The sequence below is a fragment of the Dama dama genome, chromosome 30 (genome assembly GCF_033118175.1).
Source record: "Dama dama isolate Ldn47 chromosome 30, ASM3311817v1, whole genome shotgun sequence".
In the NCBI taxonomy this organism is placed as follows: Eukaryota; Metazoa; Chordata; class Mammalia; order Artiodactyla; family Cervidae; genus Dama; species Dama dama.
The window spans coordinates 80,314,180-80,334,672 of record NC_083710.1 but is presented as its reverse complement, the minus strand read 5'-3'; the positions used below and the strand labels follow the sequence as shown (position 1 = coordinate 80,334,672).

General features: G+C 49.6%; 1 protein-coding gene across 8 annotated transcripts in view; it reads left to right on the top strand.

Moving 5' to 3' along the window:
- The window catches only part of GGACT (gamma-glutamylamine cyclotransferase), a 47,844-nt gene extending 27,351 nt beyond the window's left edge, over positions 1-20,493 (top strand). For 6 of the 8 annotated variants that reach the window (XM_061133804.1, XM_061133803.1, XM_061133806.1 and 3 more), the window contains 3 exons: positions 9,434-9,486; positions 19,199-19,347; positions 19,722-20,493. In XM_061133804.1, the coding sequence (XP_060989787.1) occupies positions 19,286-19,347; positions 19,722-20,163 (504 nt within the window). In that variant the 5' untranslated portion in view covers positions 9,434-9,486; positions 19,199-19,285 and the 3' untranslated portion in view covers positions 20,164-20,493. Of the gene's footprint in view, positions 1-7,839; positions 7,978-9,433; positions 9,487-19,198; positions 19,348-19,721 lie in introns of those variants that run through there. The other 2 variants (XM_061133809.1, XM_061133810.1) reach the window with 2 other exon arrangements.

The window sequence follows — 20,493 nt, the reverse complement described above, 5'->3', positions numbered from 1 at the left end:
TGACCTCATAAAAGGAGTTGTGAAAGTTTCCTTCCTTTTCTATTTTCTGGAAGAGTTTATTTAATATTGGCATTATTTATACTTAAATGTTTGGTAGAATTTACCAGTGAAGCCACCTACCTCTCTGAGTAAAAGTTCATAGGTATAGAGCTATTCAACTTATTTTTTTCTTTAGTGATATTTGACAGTTTGTGTCTTTAAAGGAATTTTTCCACTTTAAGTTTAAAATTTACTGGTATAAAGTTGTTCACTATATACACTTACTACCCTTTAATGTTTATAATATTCAGATAGATAGATATTCCATCTCTGATTTCTTATACTGATAATTCAGATTTTCTTTCTTTTCTGGTTAGAGAGCATAGAAGTAGAGAGACTAGTGTGATGATTCTCACATATCTATTACCCAGAGTCAGTAATGATCAACATTTTGCTACAGTTCATTAATCCTTTTATTTTACTTGAAGTATTTTAAAGTTCTACACACTATATTTTACAACTTCTAGATAGTTCAGTATGCATTTCTTAAAAATAAGTATTTTTTTTAGTAGAACCATATGCCATTAGCTATTCCTAAAAATGTTAACTGCGATTCCTTGGTGTCATCTTTTAATTAGATATATGCCTATAGGATTTTCCTGATTATCTCAGAAATGCCATTTTATAGTTGACAGGTATAAATTAGAATCCAAACAAGGTCTGCACCTTACCCAGGGCTGTTATGTGACTTAGATCTCTTAATCCAGGATGAATTATTTTAATAAAATTTCCTCCCATAGAATGTTCTACATTCTGGGTTGGTTTGCTCCCAGTTGACTTCAGTTGGCTTCTTTCTTCCATGATAAGAGCTTCTTCAGTCTGAGTCACGGTGAAATGACTTGGAGCCTCTGTCCTCCTGGGGACCCTTCCTTGGCTCTCATGCCGCGGGGCGGTGTGGAGCAGGGCCCCTCCCACTTTGCAGCCAGGGGAGCATCTGCTTCTCCGTGCAGGTCAGACCAGGCAACTTCTCTGCCACCTGGGTCTCCCCCACGTCTGCGTGCTCAGTCATGTCCAACTCTTTGCAACCCCATGGACTGTAGTCCGCCAGGCTCCTCTGTCCACGGGATTCTCCAGGCAAGAATACTGGAGTTGGTTGCATTTCCTACTCCAGGGGAATCTTCCCGACCAGGGATCAAATCTTGCATCTCCTGCATTGGCAGGCAGAGTCTTTACCACTGCACCACCAGGGAAATCCCTCGCACTTCTGACCTACACTTAATTTTGTATCTGTCTTGTTCATGGAGGTTTTCCATGTGTTTTAAGCCTTGTTCAGCCAATCTGTCTTCTCCTCTGATACTGTATGTTTTCTTTAAATGTTACATTTTATGAAAGCGTAACACACCGAGAAGTGCAGAGGTCACACAGCTTGATGGATTCCATAACAGGAACACATCCTAGATCAGTTGTCCTTCTGTCCTGACGTCCAGCAGAGAGGTTAGTCAGGCTGTGATTTACCTCCATGTAAATACAAGCACAGGTGTTCCCTGGTGGTCCAGTGGCTAGGATTCACTCCTTTCACTGGTGTGGGCCATGGGTTCAATCCCTGGTCGGGGAATTACTGCAGCAAAAAAAATTAATTGAAAAACTAAATATAATCACATAGTTGTTGTTGTTTTAGTTTCTGAGTCATTTCTCTTGAGACCGCGTGGACTGTGGCCCGCCAGGCTCCTCTGTCCACGGAATTCTCCAGGCGAGAATTACTGGCGTGGGTTGGCGTTCCCTTCTCCAGGGGATCTCCCCGACCCAGGGACGGAACCCGAGTCTCCTGCATCGGCAGGTGGAGTCTTCACACTGAGCCACCAGGGAAGCCCGTATTCATACCGCGTGTGCTGTTTCTGTCTGACTCTCACTCAGCATTGCTTTAAGGTTTACACACCTTGCCGCACAGAACAGGCTGGTCCATTCTCATCGCGGTGGAGTGTTCCTCAGCTTAGCCCATGTTACTGTTGCGGGACATTTCAGTAGTATCTGGTTGGGGCTGTTCTAAATGACGCTGGTCAGAATGTTCTCATCCAAGTCTTTCTGGTGAACCTGCGCCCACATTTCTGTGTCACGTATACGTGGAGTGGAGTTGCTGGGCTGTTGCATCTGCAAAGGCTTAGCTTTTATAGATGCTGCCAAATGGTCTTCCACTGTGGTTGCACTAGATTATTTCTTAAAACACAGAACTTACCCTGTCTCTTCCCAGGCTTACCTAATACCTTTCATTACCCCATCACGTGGAGGCGAAATCCCCCTTCCTTAGCGCCTTCTCCAGGGCTCCCAGCCCCCAGGGGTGCCCAGCCGTTCCCTCCGCTCAGACCACCCTCTCCCCAGCCACCCTCAACCTGTGCCTGCTTGTTGCCCCTTGAAGACTCCACTCTTCAGGTAGTTCTCTCCTTCAGGACGTATGGTGTCCCGGTTATTTCATCTCTGGGGAGGAACTCCTGAGAGACCAGGGAGACCTCCAGTAATCTTCCCCTCAGATACCAGCAGGGGAAGAAGACACAGCTCATCCCCCTGACCACAGGCTGCTCCCACAACAGGGCGGGGAGAGGAGAGAGACCTGATTTTCTTGTCCTTAGCTGACATTGCTTTGTTCATTTTTATAGAAGAAAGTTGTTTGGGGAGAGGAAGGAGACAAAGTTCCTATAAATCAAAAGAAAAAATTGTTAACCACCTCACTAAAATGATCAGGCTGTTCAATTAGGAAAATGGTTGGATAAGCCCAGTGGAGCTTCCCTGAGTCTTTCTCTTTATTATGATCGAAAGAACCCTGTAAACTTAATCTTAAAAGAGAAGAAGCCCCATGATCAAAAGCAGTTCTGTTATTTTTTTAAAAAGTCTGAAAAAGTGGTTAAACTGAACGTAGCAGTGTTTCTTCTCTGCTGACCAAAGGGCATTTTTACATTTTAACTGGCTTTTGGTTTCCCAGGAGTGGCCTGCCTGTTGTTTTTTAAGTGCTTTTGAAAAGCCAAGTATAGACCAGATCGTGCTTTTTAGTAATATTTAGGGTCCTGACATCTGCCCCCTAATGCCAGAGGCCAAGGTGTGTGAAGGCTGGTGTCCCGGGTCCCGGCGGTCACGTAGCTTTGACTTTACTTGTTTAACTGGGGACAGAGTGTCTAAGAGGCTTGGATTCACTTGGCTCAGTGCATCCAGCCCCTTCAAAGCCCAGTCACTCCATTTTTCTGGGAATTTTGGACTCAAGGTATTCTGACTGCCATTGGAGAGCAGTGATCAGGTGCATGCTCAGACTCACAGGAATATGAATAAATGGATCCACTTTATGTGAAGTGTTTAAACGCATGTTCAGTAATATGCCCTTAGTTTCCTCCCCTACTCCCTTCTTGCTTGTAATTCAGAGTTTTAATTGAATTTTACTTGGGCTGGAAAAGCACTGATAGGATCTGCATGCTTTGCTCAGTCGCATCAGACTCTCCGCGACCCCATGGACTGTATGTAGCCCACCAGGCTCCTCTGCCCATGGGATTTCTCAGGCACGAATATTGGAGTGGGGTGCCATTTCCTTCTCTGTGAATGCTCTGGGGACACTTAACTAATCAAAAAATCCATCAGGCTTACTTTTGAGTTGTGTTTTCATTTTTTAAAGCCTTCTTTAAAAAAAAAAAAAAAAACCTTTAAAAATGGAGTTGTGTGTGTGCGCGTGTGTGCTGGGGGTGATTCTCCTTCGCGTGTCCTGAGGGAAGCGTGAGCTTTCCTAGGTTTGCATTCCTCTTGCCTTCCTGACCGCCTCCAGGCAGCCAACATCCTTCTAGAGGAAACTGGTCTTTAGTCATATTCTTAGCAAACAGTAATTCTGAAGGTGCTTCTGTTACTGCCACTGGAAGCAGTGAGTCCGGATTCCAGAGTCCCCGGAAATGGAGCCCGCTTGTTCCCGACTTGCTGTGGCCGGCAGTGCCCAGCCGCGGTGGGCTGCTGGGCTGGTGCCTCCTGCACGGGGCTCAGGGCTCCTTTGTCGTGGAGGTGCTGTTCTGGGGTCTCAGGTTGGCAGTCGTCTTCCAGAGTCTTCTCCCCGAATTCATTCTGTCCCACAGTGTCGGCCCCTGGCTGCCCGCCTGTGGATCCTGGGGCCCTGGGTAGCTGAGCTCGTGTCCCCCACGTCTTCCACCACCTGCTGTGGCCCGGCCCCCTTGTCCTGGGTGATGCAGGCCTCTCCGAGGTTGGCGGTGGCTTGGCTTTGACCTTTGAACTTGTTCCTCCAAAGCTGTGAAATACTGCATTAAATATAGGGGACCTGGGCCTAGCTGGGGCCTCAGCTGCATTTGTTACTATTTTACTCATTCACTTTGGGGGAGGCTTGACTTCTAAAATGGTTATTTAGGAGTTGTTTAGATGGGTCTATTTCTCTCCTTTCTGGGAGATTTTGTTAGCACACCACCTATAAGCGAATGGCTTTGTGTGTTGTTTCCTAATTGTTCTTCTGTGCTGCTTCTAACTCAAGTTGCATTTCCAGACCCCCATTTCTCATACAAGAAAGCAGACAGTCAGAAACCACTTTAAGTTAAGCATTTAAGCCTTAAAATGTTTCTGAAAAACAAAACCTTTTAAATAGTCCACTAATGGGTAGTGTACACCATTGCTTTCTGCCCGAGTTGTGTCCGAGAAGGAAAAAAAAAAAAGATCTTTGGGGGCATACAGTCTGGGGGACCTGCTGGCTCTGCAAGTGGCGGGGCGGGGGAGGGGGGCAGGGAGCACAAATGCAGATCCCTGATTCCTTCCCCATTGATGGGGGTCTTGCTGCTGGCAGATTAAACACGTTTTGAGCAACTGCCAGCAAGCAAGTTAAAAGCTGCTCCTCTCGCAGGCCTGCAGAACAATATCCTGAGAGGCAAATCATCTGCTGCATCTCCTGGTATGGCCACGGTGGGAAGTCTCTGCTCGGTTGGCCGCCAGTGGACAGGCCCCGGGTGGCTCATGACAGCTGGCGAGGCCTGAGTCTCCCCCAGGCCCCGGCCCGCAGAGGCCTCTGCATCCTTGGCGACACCTCAGACTTCTAGCCCCTCCTTCTAGCAGCCCAGGTAACAGCCTCAGAGAAGTCTGTCTGGTTGTGTTGTATGTGGGGTTCCAGAAAACAACTGAATTTTAAGGGAGGCCATTGCAGAGCTGTTTTAGAGCTACTCAATGCTGGTGGAAATTCAAAGGGAAGTTTTTGCTATTGATTAGGGATTGTGAAGTGTATTGAACTCAGAGAAAAATATAAACTGGTAATAATTACAGGCAGAGTGGCCTACAGATTGCCTTCTTTCCACGATCCCACTGAATCTTTTTTTTCAGTCAGCTTTCTTTGACGTATAATTTACATACAAGCAAACTCTCACATTAAGTGCACAGGTGGATGATTTTGCCAAATGTATGCGCCCATGGAACTGCTCCCCTGGTAGAGATAAGAAGACCCGCCCCAAACACACACTGGTCTGAGTGCTGTCCCTGGAGGGTGGTTTCTTAGGTTCTGGATGATGGCCTTTCATGGTGCATGGACGCTCTGCCTGACCCGTGCCTCCGTGTCTGGCTTCTGAAGGAGGCGGCAGCAGAGCACCAGACTGGATGTGGCTTCCCTAAGTCTGCACCCTGAGCAGCATCTGAGCCTGTGGTTTTTGTGACAAAGAGAACATGAGAGATTCCCAATAGGCTGAAGGCTGCAGGGTCTCCCTGGGAATCTGGAGCGAGAGGGAAACCCCTTGCTTTACTGCAGCAAGTATTTATTAAGTGCCTACTGCACGCCCTGAACTGTGCTGGGTGATGTGGGAAGCATGAAGAGAATGCTAGACCCCTACTCTTGAGGAGCGTTATGGTTTCAACAGTTTAGAGAGAGTAGTTCCAGGCAGAACAAAGTGCAGAATGAAAACATGGGGTCTCCTGTTCAGAAGCAGGGGAAAATGCTGTTAAAGGTCTTGAATAGGAAGTCTTTTCCTTTCTTCAGTCTCTCTTGATTTAACCGTGTTTAGCTGCTATTTTACATTTTGTTGTGTATTATTTTACTATTATGTTAAATTCTCAGCCTTGAGTTTATCCTTTATCTTTATATTGGACAACTTCAGTTTTAAGTTTAAATGCAAATAAGTCGCTCAGTCGTGTCTGACTCTTTGTGACCCTGTGGACTGTAGCCTACCAGGCTCCTCCGTCCATGGGATTCTCCAGGCAAGAATACTGGAGTGGGTTACCATTTCCTTCTCCAGGGGATCTTCCCAACCCAGGGATCGAAGCCAGGTCTCCCTCATTGGAGGCAGAGGCTTTAACCTCTGAGCCACCAGGGAAGCCCAAATGCAAATATAGGAACATTTACTTCATATGTGGAATCACAGAAATGACAATATTTTGTAACTCGTGCATACATACATATTTCATTCTTGTCAGAACTGGAAACTGCTCTGAACTCTCTCACCTGCATTGATTTCCCTTTTCAACACGTGCAGGCTCTGCGGGCAGTCCGCCCTCGGCCCCCAGTGACCGAGGACGGGGACCGGGGCCTCTGCGGGTCGCCCTGCCGTCCCTGTGCGTCTCCCATGTGTGGCCGGCCTGCTCCGGGAGGGCCGGTGGAAGGAAGGGGGGCAGGCTCTCCTGCCGGTGTTGGCGTGAACACTGCCTCCTTCTGCGTTCGGAGCGGCCTCTGCCCGGAAGGGACAGGCGTCCTCTCCGGGCTGCCCCGGGCGTGCATGGAGATGCCGCCTCGGCCTCGCTCCGAACCTTGCTGATCCCCCTCGCGGGTCCACCAGGACTCCGCCGTGCGCCGCCGGGGCTGTGCGGAGCTGCTCTCCGGGCCAGGAGGCGGCAGTGCCGGCCCGGGCTTGGCTCACACAGCGCAGGTTCGGAGCAGATCGTTAAGGGTTCCAGGACAGGGGCCGCCGCACGCGCTGATCCCCGGCAGGCTGCCTGCTGGGTGCTCCGTGCCTGGGGAGCGCCCGCGGGGGCCGGAGGGCTCAGGGCGGAAGTGGAGCTGGCGGGGTGTTCCGGGCCCTGCTGCCCGGCGCCCCCGCGGCTGGGCGTTGGTCTTGTTCGAGCCTGGGCGGGAGGCCTCGAGAGGGCACCTGGCAGAGTCTCCGCCGGGCAGGCAGGAGGGGCGAAGGCAGGTCTGCAGCCGCCGTCTGTGTCCCTCCCTTCATCTCTGTCTCCTGCCTGTAAAACAGTGAGGTGGGGAGTGAGAATGAGCGCGTAGGTGACGGTCTAACCCGGGCCACACAGCAAAAATGCCCTCAATCCTGCGAGTGGCGTGTTTCCCCTCAGAGCCGCAGGCGCGCCCGCAGGTGGGGCCTGGCTTCCTGGGGGTCCGGCTGCGGGCGGGACAGGCGTGGGTGTCCTCCTGGCGCGGGCCCTCAGCCCCCTGCCCTCCCCGAGGCCTCGGGCACGGACCCGGCAGCCCCGCCGGCCTGGGGCGCTCCCCGGGCGAGGGCCACCTCGTCTCCCCGGTGCTCCCTGTGTTTCGGAGATGGCACCGGTGGTATTAAGTTTTCTTTAGGAGTGTCTGGCGTGGGCAGGGCAGGACGGCGGCCCCGAGGGGCGAGGGGACCCGGGAGGGCTGAGAACATGCGCAGGCGCCTGCCAGGAAGCGGCCTTGCTGGCACGTTTCCGGGGTCTCCGGCGCGGCGGCAGGAAGCCCTGGGCCGTCGTGAGGAAAGCGGGCGAGGAGGGGCATCAAAGCGGCCGCCGGGCCCGGGAGGGGCGGCCCAGCCGGGGCAGAGGTCGAGCGGCTTGTTTTCCCACCTGTTTCCTACAGCCCTAGGAGCTGCTGAGGGATTTCCGTGTAACTGGAGCAGACACTCGGGCGTCTCTCGGGGGAGAGGAATGTTAGAGGGGGGAGGGCGGTGCCCGAACAAGAAGACGAGCACACATCACACGCGCGTGTGACTGAGGCCCGCGGCCACGGGTCTGGGGGGAGCCGCGTGTCACACACGAGGTCGACCGAGGAGCGCTGATGACACGGCCGCCGGGGAGGCCGCGGTGAGTGGCGGTCCCCAGGCTGGTCCTGCCGCGGTCCTGCGCCCAGCCGGCCGTGGCAGAGCCGCTCCTCGGGCCGTAACTCTCTGCGACCCAAGTGAGTCGTTGCTCCTGCCTTTTCTAGCGCGCTCTGATCCAACCCTGACGGCAGGCAGTCGGTGCTGTTCATGGCTTAAGGATTTATCACTTAGAAACCATGACACGTAGACCTTACTGTTTTCTCTAACTCTGCAGCATTGCCTCATGTCATAAAATACTAATCCAGCATGAATATTTTGTAGAGACGCCTCTTTTCTAAAGGTTGTTTTCATGTTAGACGCTGGTGTCCATTTATGTCGTTCTGCAGGATTTAAGGAGAGTTAAATATTAGCTTTTTTCTATTTGGTTCACCTGGCATGTGTGTGTTTCTAAATATGGTCGCGGTGTGTACAACAGTTCTAATTCGTAAACCAGCAGATTAAACTCTTGAGTGAAATCCTGCCTTTTTACACTCTTGCCACCAGGTGGCTAAGAGAAAATATTAGGCAGGAAAAAAAGCAACAATTATGTGAAGGACTCATAATTACTTTCAATTTCTGCTTCAGCAATGAAATAGGACACTCTAGATGGACTCTGTTTCAGTAAGAAAACTGCTGAGTAAGTGACAGAGGCATTTCAAGTAGTGCCAGACCAGATGGACATTTCCATGAATGTTTTTGTTTTCTTAAAGATTGACAATGTTAAACTCACCAAATTTTGCTGAAGTTAAACTTTTTTGAGACTCTCTCTGAGCCTGTTCCACCTCTGGGCTGACCCCTGGACGTCCACATTATTCCTGACCTGTTGGACTTGAGACAAGGGTTTGGCTTTTGGGCTTCAGGATTCCCGAGGGGAGGGTGACTAAGCCCTGATCACAGCAGGGCCTCCCGGTCCAGGCTTCATACATCAGTAAAGTTGTCTGCAGAAACACTGAGTTCATTTAGAATCCGCTCTAAAACCCCCAAAAGTAAGATGCACCAAGTTGAATGTTAATTCCTGTGTGTCCCTTTTCATTGATTCTTTATATTAATGGTAAGATTCTAGAGGGAAATCTATGCATGGGGGTGGTGACATGACAGGGTAGAAACCCCTTCAGGCTTCTCTTCATGAAACAAATGCATCGATTAAAGACCGCACCACGTGACAGAACCCTGCCCGCCGCCCCCACTGCTGCAGCGTCCTGACCGTGGACCTCGTCCAGTGAACACACAACTCCACCAGTTTCTCACCAGTTGCTCCTGTGGCCGCTCCACTTCTGCGCCTTCCGCTTTGCCCTTCAGTGCTCTAATTTATTAACTTTGACAAGTAACCTCTTGGCTGTACAGGATTTTATTCGCAATTCATTTTTCTGATTCAGAGTGAACATGAGTGCCTTAATCCTCTAATGGGAATTAATTGCTTGTTTCAGTGCTTAACTCTGATCCCTTCTCAATCCCCACAGGGACGAGGCTCTTCCTGAAGGATCTGTGTGTGTTGTTCAAAACACAGTCAAAGGTAATGATGTTTTTCTTGTGAAGGGAGCCAGAAATGCAGAATATTAATTTTTTTTTATTATATAAGTAGTATTCTTAAACTAATATTAAATGGGATATAATTCAGTAGAGAAAATGTAGAAAATTAGAATTCTTTCCTTCTATCAGGCTACAGTATTTCCTAAAAAAGAAGGTTGACTTTTTATTGCCAGGTTTTCTTTTATGGAAATAAGCCAGCCTCTTCTGCAGAAGAAAGTTACTGAACTGATTTTCTACAGAGTTGGAATCAACACACTGGCCTACCCATGATCATTTCTATGTAATGTCACCTTCCCGGGTATTGGCCTTGGCTCTACAAAATTAAGGTCATGACTAATGTTTGATTCCCCTCTCCCATTTATTATGTAGAATATTCCTTTCTGTTTGATTTGTAAGGGGCTTCCTTGAGAAGAATATAAGCTAGCAGATATGTAAGATCTTGCTATAGGAAGCAGTTGGAGTGGAGAACTTCGGTGGGAATACAGTCACAGGGAAGAGGGAATTAACCTTCACTGGGTCCCGAGGCCTGGCACAGTCAGGAGAGATTAGCTCTTAGGGAGACAGATGAATGAATGCAGTTTTAAACAGCAGGCACAGACGCTCAGAAAGTTGAACGTGCCCAGAGACCACACGTGCCAGGTGGAAGAGGCGGGAGTTTGATTCAGGCCCGTCCCCGTACCACAGTGCCCTTCAGTGGGCTGACCCGGGAGCACCTCTTTCACGTTAGAGATGAACAATCTTCAGTTGCTCTGGAAAAGCCCACACGGCTCACCTACACCTCCAGTGTTATTTTCTGAACCAAGTCCTTACACTTCATCCCAGACTCCGACCCTAACCCAGGGCCGTGGAAGGACCTCCGTGGCAGGAGGAGGATGGAGTGGGAGACACAGTAACGTGTGAGTCTCAGAGGACAGTGCCCCCTTCCATAGTGGAGGCGCCACCCCCCGATGCTGGCGCCTCCGGAGGGGCCCGGTGTGTTCCTGACCGGACTGGATCCCAGGCGTGTTCTGAGGTAGCCCTGCCTGCAGGCTGGGAGGACCTGACCAGTGTAATAGTCTTTGCACGTGTTCTGTTGGCTGTGACCCTCACAGCAGCCCTTGGAAATCAGCTGAACATGATGGACAAAGACCAGAGTATAGGGCAACAAGGAACTTGAAAGAGAAAAACTAAACCCAAAGCTAGCAGAGGAAGGAAATAATAAAGGTTAGAACAGACATGAAAAGAGAAAAATCAATGAAACCAAGAGTTGGTTTTCTTAAAAGAGCAAAAAATTGACAAATGTTTAGCTAGATTAAGAAAAAAAGAGACGATATAAATAAAATCAGAAATGAAAGTGAGAACATTACAACCCATTTTACAGAAATGAAAAAGATTGTAAGAGAATACTTATGAATAATTGTATGGCAATAAATTGGTAACCTAAATGGATAAATTCCTAGAAACACGCACCTCACTAAGGCTGAATCATGATGAAACAAAAAATCTGAATAGACCTATTACTAGCAAGGAGATCAACTTGGCAATCAAGAATCCCTCCACAATGAAAATATGAACCAAAATAAGAAAATAAGAGCTTCACTGTTGAATTCTACCAAACATGCAAAGAGAATCAGCACCAGTTCTCCTCAAACTCTTCGTGAAAATTTAAGAGGAGGGAACACTTCCAACCTCATTTAGTGAGGTTAGCACTCCCCTGATAACCAAAGCCAGAAAAAGACACTATACAAAAAACACAAACCAGTATCTCTGATGAAAACTGATGCAAAAATTCAAAACAAAATACTGAGAGAGAATTCAGTGACACATTAGAAGGATTATAAACCATGACCAAGTGGGCTTTACTCGTGCAATGCAATGATGGTTCAACATATGAAAATCAGTCAGTATATACCGTAGTATAATGTACACTACATTAACAGAATTAAGGGAAGAAACACATTTGAATTGATACAGAAAATCACGTGACAAGATTCAACACTACCTCATGGTAAAAGCATTTAATTAGGAATAGAAAGAATTAATTAGACCATCCTAATAAAGGCTGTATACAATAAACCCACAGCTGACAGACACTTAGTGGTGAAAAAGCTTTTCCTCTAAGATCAGGAACAAGACAGGGATGTTTGCTTTTACCACTTATTTTTAGTATAGTGATAAAAGAAAAAATAATAATAGACATCCAAATTAGGAAGAAGTGGAATTCTCTCTGTTCACGTGATCTTATGTAGAAAATCCTAACATTTCCACAAGAAAACTATTAAGACTAGTAAATGAATTTAGCAAAGTGGCAGGATAAAATGAGTACACAAAAATCAGTTGCATTTGTATACATTAACAATGAACACTGTCCCTCCAAATTTTCCACTTACGATTACATAAAAAGAATAAAACACTTACGAATAAACTTAACCAAGGAGGTGAGAGACTTGTACACTGAAAACTACAAAACATGATCAAAAGAAATGAAATAAATGGAAAGACATCTCATCTTCATGGATTATGACTTAAATTATTAAGATGTCAGTACTACCTAAACAGATTTAATGTTCTTGTCAAAATTTCCAAATAGTATTTTTCTTTCAGAAATAGAAAAATCCATCCTGAAATTCATATGGAATTTCAAGGAACTACAAAAGAGCAAAGCAATCTAGAGGGAAAAACCAAGTTGGAGGCCTCATGTGTCCTGATTCCAAAACATACTCCAAAGCTACAGCAGTCAAAATAGTGTGATCCTGACATTAAGGCAAATTCAGTCGGACGCAATGAAGAGTGAAAGTCGCTCAGTCATGTCCAACTCTTTGTGACCCCATGGACTATACAGTCATGGAATTCTCCGGGCCAGAATACTGGAGTGGGTAGCCTATCCCTTCTCCAGTGGATCTTCCCAACCCAGGAATCAAACTGGGGTCTCCTGCATTATAGGCAGATTCTTTACCAACTGAGCTATCAGGGGAGCCCTATTGAACACAATAGAGAACCTACAAATAAATCCTTAGATGTATGGTCAAATGATTTTTTGACAAAGGTGGAAAGACCAATGGGGTGAAAGTTTTTTTCAGCTGTTGGAAAACTGGGTATCTATATGCAAAAGAATGAAGCTGAACCCCTACTTTATCTACATGATACACAAAGATTAACTCAAAATAGATAAGTCTTCAACATAAGAACTAAAACTATAAAACTCAGGAGAAGATACAGAACAGGAGCTTTATGACACTGGACTTCGCAGGGGTTTCTTGGCTATGACACCAGAGCTATAGGCAATAAAAGCAAAAGTTGGGTGACATCAAAATTTAAACTATGTGCAGCAAAATACAAAATCAACAGAGGAAAAAGGCAGCCTATGAAATGGGAGAAAATATTTTCATATCATATATCTAATAAAAGGTTAATATTCAGAAGATCCAGATAACTCCTATGACTCAACAATGAAAAGCAATCTGATTAAAAGCCAGGCAAAGGACTTGAGGGGGGACCGGGATGGGGGCGCATGTAGACCTGCGGCTGACTCATGTAGTATGTGGCAGAGGCCTCCACAGCACTGTACAGTGATCAGCCTCCAACCAACAAAAATAAATGGAAAAAATAAAAACCAGGCAAAGGACTTGAATAGACATTTCTCCAAAGAAGATAGAGCCAACATGAAAAGATGTTTAAAATCACTAATCATTACAGAAATGCAAATTAAAACCCACTAAGAAGCAAAATGAAAAGACAACCCACAGCATGGGAGAAAATATTTGCAAATGAAGAAATCAACAAGGGATTAATCTCAAAAATACACCAATATCCAAAAACAAAAATAGGCAGAAGACTTATACACTTCTCCAAAGATGACATACAAGTGACACATGAAAAGATGATCAGCATCACTAGTTATTAGAGAAATGTGAATTAAAACTATAATGAGGTGTTACCTCACAGCAGTCAACATGGCCATCATCAGAAAGTATACAAACAATAAACGCTAGAGAGGGTATGGAGAAAAGGGAAGCCTTCGCTACTGTTGGTGGAAGTGTAAACTGGTACCGCAACCATGGAGAACAGTATGGAGGTTCCTTAACAACTAAAAACAGAACTACCATGTAATCTAGCAATCCCACTGCTGGGCATGTATCTGGAGAAAACTAACTCAAAAAGATACGTGCACCCCAGTGTTCACTGCAGCACTATTTACAGTAGCCAAGACATATAAGCAACCTAAATGTCCCATTGACAGAGGAATGGATAACGAAGATGTGTGTGTGTATAAACATATGGAATGTTAATCATAAAGAAGGAAATAATGCCATTTGCAGCAATATGAATGGACATAGAGATTATCATACTAAGAAAGACAAATATATGATGTCACTCATGGACTTTAAAATATTATACAAGTGAACTTATTCACAAAACAGAAACGGACTCTCAAGTTTTGAAAATAATCCTGTGTTTACCAAAGGGGAAACTTGGGGGAGGGGGGTGATAAATTATAAACACAGGATTAACAATATACTACTATATATAAAATAGATAACCAATAAGGATTTACTGTATAGCACAGGGAACCCTACTCAACATCTGTACTGATCTATATGAGTAAAGAATCTGAAAAAGGATGAATATATGAATAACTGAATCACTTTGCTATACACCTGAAACACTGTAAATCAATTATACTCCAATAAAATTTTTTTTTAAAATCCTTAATGAGATACTACCTCACACACCCTTTAGGATAGCCACTATTTATTTAAAAGAGAGGGAAAGAGAAAGGGAGGGAGGAGGAAGGAAATAACAAGCACTGGTGAGCCTGCAGAGACACGAACCCTTGGGCACTATAGGTGGGAGCATTAAATGGTGCAACTGCTATGCAAAACAATATAGAGGTCCCTCCACAAAATTAAACACAGAATTACTGTATGATCTAGCAGCACGTTTCCAGGTTTATATCCAAACAAATTGAAGACAGGATTTTGTAGAGATCTGTGTACCCATGTTTATGGCAGTATTATTTGCAATAGCGAGGAGGTAGAAGGAACCCAAACATCCATCGACAGGTGGACGAACAAAATGTGGCATCCGCATATGAGTATCATTCAGCCTTAATTTAGGAAGGAAATTCTGACACACACTACAGCATGGGTGAACCCTGAGGACACGATGCCAAATGAAATAAACCAGCCACAAGAAGATAAATACTGTCTGCTTTCACTTAAATGCAATACCTCCTGTAGTCAAGGCTCATGGAAACCAAAAGCAGCCTGGGATTGCCAGGAGGGAGAACTGGGAGTCACTTCTACAAGACCGGAAGTTCTGGAGACGCTTACAGTGGTGATCGCAGCGGTGTGACTGTACGCGGTGCTACTGAACTGTACCCTGAGAAATGGCTAAGATGGTGAATTTCACATTTTGTGTGCTGTACAGTCTTTTTAAATCTAAAAATCAGGTCCTTCTCTATTTTTCCTCTACGTTGGGGAATGGGGGGCGGGGGGAGAAGAGTCGAGGGAGGTAGGTCCCTGCTGCCACTGCAGAGCCTGAGGCCTTCCGAGGCTGGACCTGACGGGCCACCCAGGCATCCAGCGCACCTGGGCCCAGCTCCAGCTCGCGGTGCTGACCCGGTCGAGCTCCGGGCGCGGAGCCCCCCACCTGAGCCACTGTCTGCGTTCCCTCGCGTGTTCAGCAGGGCGGACGCCACCCCTCTTAGGGGCCGATGCGGCTGCGCACGCTGACATCCAGGCTTTTAGCTCAGGACCCGCAGAGACCCAGCACCACCGTGAACGCGGCTGGGAGTCGGCCAGCCCTCCTGGGCACGCCGTCCTCTGCCATCTCTGACCAGACCTTCTTGCCCTCCCCCTCCTCCTGGGTGAAATATTCCTTTTCTCACTTTGTGGTTGAAGCAGCCTGTGCCGAGAACCTGCTCCGTCCTGGCGCCTCCCTGCTGTCCCTCCGCAGCCCAGGCCGCTTCCGGTGGCTCCAGAGGGCGCCGCGCCGCCGCCCCACGCACACCCCGTTCCTGCCGCCCCACCTCTGCTCCAGGCACTCTCCTGCTCCCTCCTGGCTCCTCTGTTTGAAGCTGCCTGTTAACGAGTCAGTCTGGCTCCCCTGGGCCTTCTCACCGGGCAGGCGGTGCCTCGTGTGCCCCTGGGCGCAGCCCGGGGCCTCGGGGCGCGCAGCCTGCTGCCCGCTGAGCGCCGCGCGGCCTCGCCCTCTGCTGCAGCCGCTGCCCCTGGTCCCCTGCTCAGACCTGGCGGAAGCCAGGTCCCCACCACCAGCCTCTGCCACGGCTGCTGCATCACTGGCTTTCTCCTGGCAGCCTTGGTGACACACGCATGCCCCCGGTACCCTGATAAACTTTTTTCTCGCCAGCCTCCCCACAAGCAGCCACGTTTCCTTCCTGTCCACCTTGAGCCTCCGCGAAGGCCTGGGGGTGGAGCCCGGGGCCTGTGACGGAGCGCCCGGTGGTGCAGCAGAGGGAACAGGTCCCTTTCTCCCTGCTTTGTCCCCAAGTGCCACCGCCATGACCCCTAAAGACAAAAGATTGAGAGAGCGGACGCAATTCTGGAAGACAGCACAGAGACAAGTGGTGACTGACGGCACCCAGGGGCCCGGAAACCTAAGTCCCGGCGGGGAGCCAGCCGACCAGGGCCCTGGACACCAGAGGGTGAGGACAAGGGGTGGGGGACAGTCTGTGCAGGGAGCAGAGACCCCCTCTGCCCTCTCCCCAGCAGGGGGAAGGGTGGGTTACTGTCCAGAGAGGCTTGGTACCGGGGGTCCAGGCCCAGCTGAAGGCGGGATGAGGGGGCGCCCTGAAGACCAGGAGGGCGGAAAGGCCACCAACTCGGGGATTCAGTGGTTAGCCAGGCCCCCGCCAGGCTCCCCCCACAGCTTCCGATAGAGCATCTCACTTTTCAACGTGAAAGGCCAGCCAAGGATTACTGAGACATTTGAAGGAACCCTCTCAAAGAAACAAAAGAGGAATTTCGGAGAAGGAGCGGCAATACAGGGAAAGATAAAAACTTGAAGAAATTCACAGTAATATCATCCCAAGGAGAAAAGATGGTATTATGCTGAGAAAGAAACAGGATGATTATGACAGGAGGGAACAAGAAAAAGATCCTGGAGATAAATATCACGGCAAAATAGTTTTAAAAATAATAGAAGTACTGGAGGGTAAACTAGACTACAAAGAGACAATTGGGAGATTAACCCAGGATATGCACCATCTGAGTTCTAGAGATGCAGGAAGGAAGGAGAGGGATGAAGCTTCCTGGTATCCATGATGATGAGTCTTCAGCCGGAGATCTGTGGCACAATGAATGGAAAAACCCACATGGAGGGTCCGCACTGTGGGACCTCACAATCCACAGGACAGAAGACCACCCTAGGAGCCTCCCGAGAGAAGAGCCTGCTTCTGTTCAAAGGACGGTGGGTCCCACCTGCCTGGGCGGCTCAGCATGGGTTTGGGACACCAGTAGACAAAGAAGAGATGCCTTTAGAGTTCTGAAGGAAATCAGTTCTAGAATTCTCATCCTCAGTTCAGTTCAGTCACTCAGTCGTGTCCGACTCTTTGCGACCCTGTGGACTACAGCACGCTAGGCCTCCCTGTCCATCACCAGCTACTGGAGTTCACTCAAACTCATGTCCATTGAGTCGGCGATGCCATCCAGCCGTCTCATCCTCTGTCCTCACCCTATGTACACTATTAATTGAGGCTGGTAAAGAAGAAGCTTCAATTCAATGAGGGAGTCGACCAAGAAGGCACCCGGGGACGGGGCTCTGGGAGAAGCCTGGGGGTCCGGGGACACTGTAGACCCAGACCAGGGCAGGAAGGACACTGGGAGCCACGGCCCCAGGGAAGAACAGAGGCGACGGGTGGTCAGGGTGGAAAGGATTCTTACGGTGCTCTCAGAAATCATGAGGCCAAAGGACGGACTGTCAGAGAAACTTGAGCAAAGCACAAAAAAGAAGAGAGGGGGGAAAAAGAAAACCTGAAACAATTTTTAATTCAAAGAAAAACAACAAGTTGTCCAAGAAAGGAAATTAATCATAGTACACTGTGTGCTTTATCTGAGAGCAGTGTTTACATAGTTGTGATGCTGAACTGAATATGGACTTGACCAAAATCTGTGATGTGAGCCTGGTGGGGCTGAGTGACAGGCGCATTTAATGCAGACTCACCGAGCATGCGATGTTGCTGCACCTTCCCCGCGGTCCCCGAGGCAGGAGGCTTAGACGACTTCCTGGTAGCCCAGGAAACCGAGGTCCAGAGAGGTGACGTGGTTTGCTTAAGGCCACACAGCTGGTAAATGGCAGAGCCAGGATTTCAACTCAGGCAACTTGGTTCCAAAGTCTGTCCTTTAACACTGTGCTCACCTGCTTTGGGGTAGGAAGGCAGACGGTTTAAAACATCAGGAAGCTGCGGTACAACCAACTATGGAGATATTAATAAATAGCAAATGCAACAGTCGAGAGGCTTAACCGGGTCTCTGCAAGGGAGTGGGAATGGGTAGAGATTTTATTCTTGTAAAGTTTTTTGACTTTATCTTATGGACACATTGGGCTTCCCTTGTGGCTCAGCTGGTAAAGAATCCGCCTGCAATGCGGGAGACCTGGGTTCAATCCCTGGGTTGGGAAGATCCCAGGGAAGATCTTGGAGAAAGGAAAGGCTACCCACTCCAGTATTCAGGCCTGGAGAATTCCATGGACTGTATAGTCCATGGGTCTGGCCTAGAAAATTCCATAGACTATATAGTCCGTGGGGTTGCAGAGTCGGACACTGAGCAACTTTAAATCTAATCAAAGGGAGGGGACTCGGGCTGGGAGGACTGGGTGGTTTCCGGCGCCCTTTCGGCTTTTCTCGTTCTGTGGTCACCAGGAGGGGCCGTGGTTTAGAGAAGAGGCGCCAGGAGAGAGCAGGCCGGGGCGGGGGAGGCCGGCGGGGCAGGGTGGGGGGCGCTCAGGGAGGGGTCACCTGGGAAGGGAGGTGAGGGCCCGGCCGGCCCGGGGTCAGGCTGGGGGGGGCGGGCCGCAGGCCACCAGGGTTCTGGGGGATGGTCTGGCGAGGGTGGGAGCGTGCATCTGGGTTCCACCTGGAGTTGCTACCGAAGAAATGTGCTGGAAGGCGGGGCTGGCTGGTCCTCCCCGTCCCCTCGGCAGCAGGGGGCCTATGCTGCCCCCTCTCCCTGTACCCTGAGTCCAGGTTCTCACTCACACCCTGACTTTCAAACCCGTGCAGCCGCCCCCGATGCCCCCCGACGCCGGCCTGGCCTCCCCGCACCATTTGGAGCTCTGCCCTGTCAGATCTCAGCCCTGCGCCAGGCGGGCGGCTGAGGCTGAGGCCGCGGGGAGGACGGGCGGGCACGAGTGGGCAGCCGTGTCCGCCGGGGCTCTGCCCATCTGCCGCAGACACCCTGAAGAGACGGGGCGAGGCCCGGCCCCCCAGACCGGCTCTGGTTTGCTGGGAAGAAAGCCCCATCCTGCGCGTGTGACTTCCCTGAAGGCCACCCAGCCATGTGGCTGGTGTCTCTCAGTGTTTGGCGCGTTGGGGGCGAGCGGGGCAGCGGGATGCCAGTCTCAGAGGAGGGGCCTGGCCTCCGAACTTCCCTTTCTGTTTCTGCGTGAGTCCCTTGCACCGATCACTTTCGGTCTATTATGTAATGGAGTCTGGGCCCAGACCCAGGAGGGGGTAAACACTTACCTTCTCGTTGCAGCCGAGGCCGCCGTGCTGAGTCCCAGGCTGGCATCCTTAACCTCGGGGACCCGGAAGAAGGAAGGAACACAGCGGTGCGGTGAAGGTCATGCCAGGGCCAGAGTGTAAACGGAGCGCTGAAACCGGAGCTCCCTGTGGCACTGACAACAGGTGATTATTATATACAGGTGCACACACACATACACCTCTGCAGATGTATGTGGTATGTCCGTGCTGATAAGCACAGCACATACATACATAGCTACGTCTATACGTGTGTATATATTTCTGTCTGCTTATTACTTGTTTTTCTGTAATATTTGTTTCAAGTCCTTTTATTGAAAACTAACTTCTCCATGAAACTGCAGCCCTGCGGGACCCAAGCCCCAAACAGGCTGTCTCCTCGAAAGTCGAAAGTCTGGTCTCAGAGCCGGCCCCTCCCCCGGGACCCCGTCCGTGAAGGGCGGCCGCTGGGGAGCGAGCTGGCCGCACCCCCCCCCCCCCCCCCCCCCCCGTGACCTGTCCGCCGTCCTCTCTGCCCACAGCTCCGGCTGCCTGGCCCCCGTGTTCGTGTACGGGACGCTGAAGACGGGCCAGCCCAACCACCGGGTCCTGCTGGACGGCGCCCACGGGCGCGCGGCCTTCCGAGGCCGGGCCCGCACGCTGGAGCCCTACCCGCTGGTGATCGCGGGCGAGCACAACATCCCGCGGCTGCTGAACCTGCCGGGCCGCGGGCACCACGTGGCCGGCGAGGTCTACGAAGTGGACGAGCGGATGCTGCGCTTCCTGGACGAGTTCGAGGACTGCCCCGACATGTACCAGCGCACCCGCCTGCGCGTGGCCCTGGAGGGCGCGCGCGCGCCCCTGGACTGCTTCGTCTACACCACGGCCACCTACCCGCCTGAGTGGGTCCACCTACCGTACCTCGACGACTACGACTCGCAGGGGAAGCACGGGCTCCGCTACCACCCGCGGGAAAACAGATGAGCTCCGCAGGTGAGGGAGGCCGGGGACCAGCCCCGAGAGGCCGCGCTCGCTGAACGAGGGCGCGAAAACACCCCTGGAAACCGGTACTTGAAACAAATACTCGATCTGTCAGGGGTGGGCAGGGGAGAACACCTCTTTTTCAGTGGCAGCCGATTTCCCAAATAATTTGGAGGTACTGATAGCAAGACTGTTTCCTGAAATCTGTCTCTCTATGCTGCTTTAGAAAAACTCAGGACTTTAATTCCCCAAATGACATTTGAAAACTCATCTTATCATGCTTTTCTGATTATGCTGGGATTTTTTTTTTTTTTTTTTTTTGCTTTGCTTTAA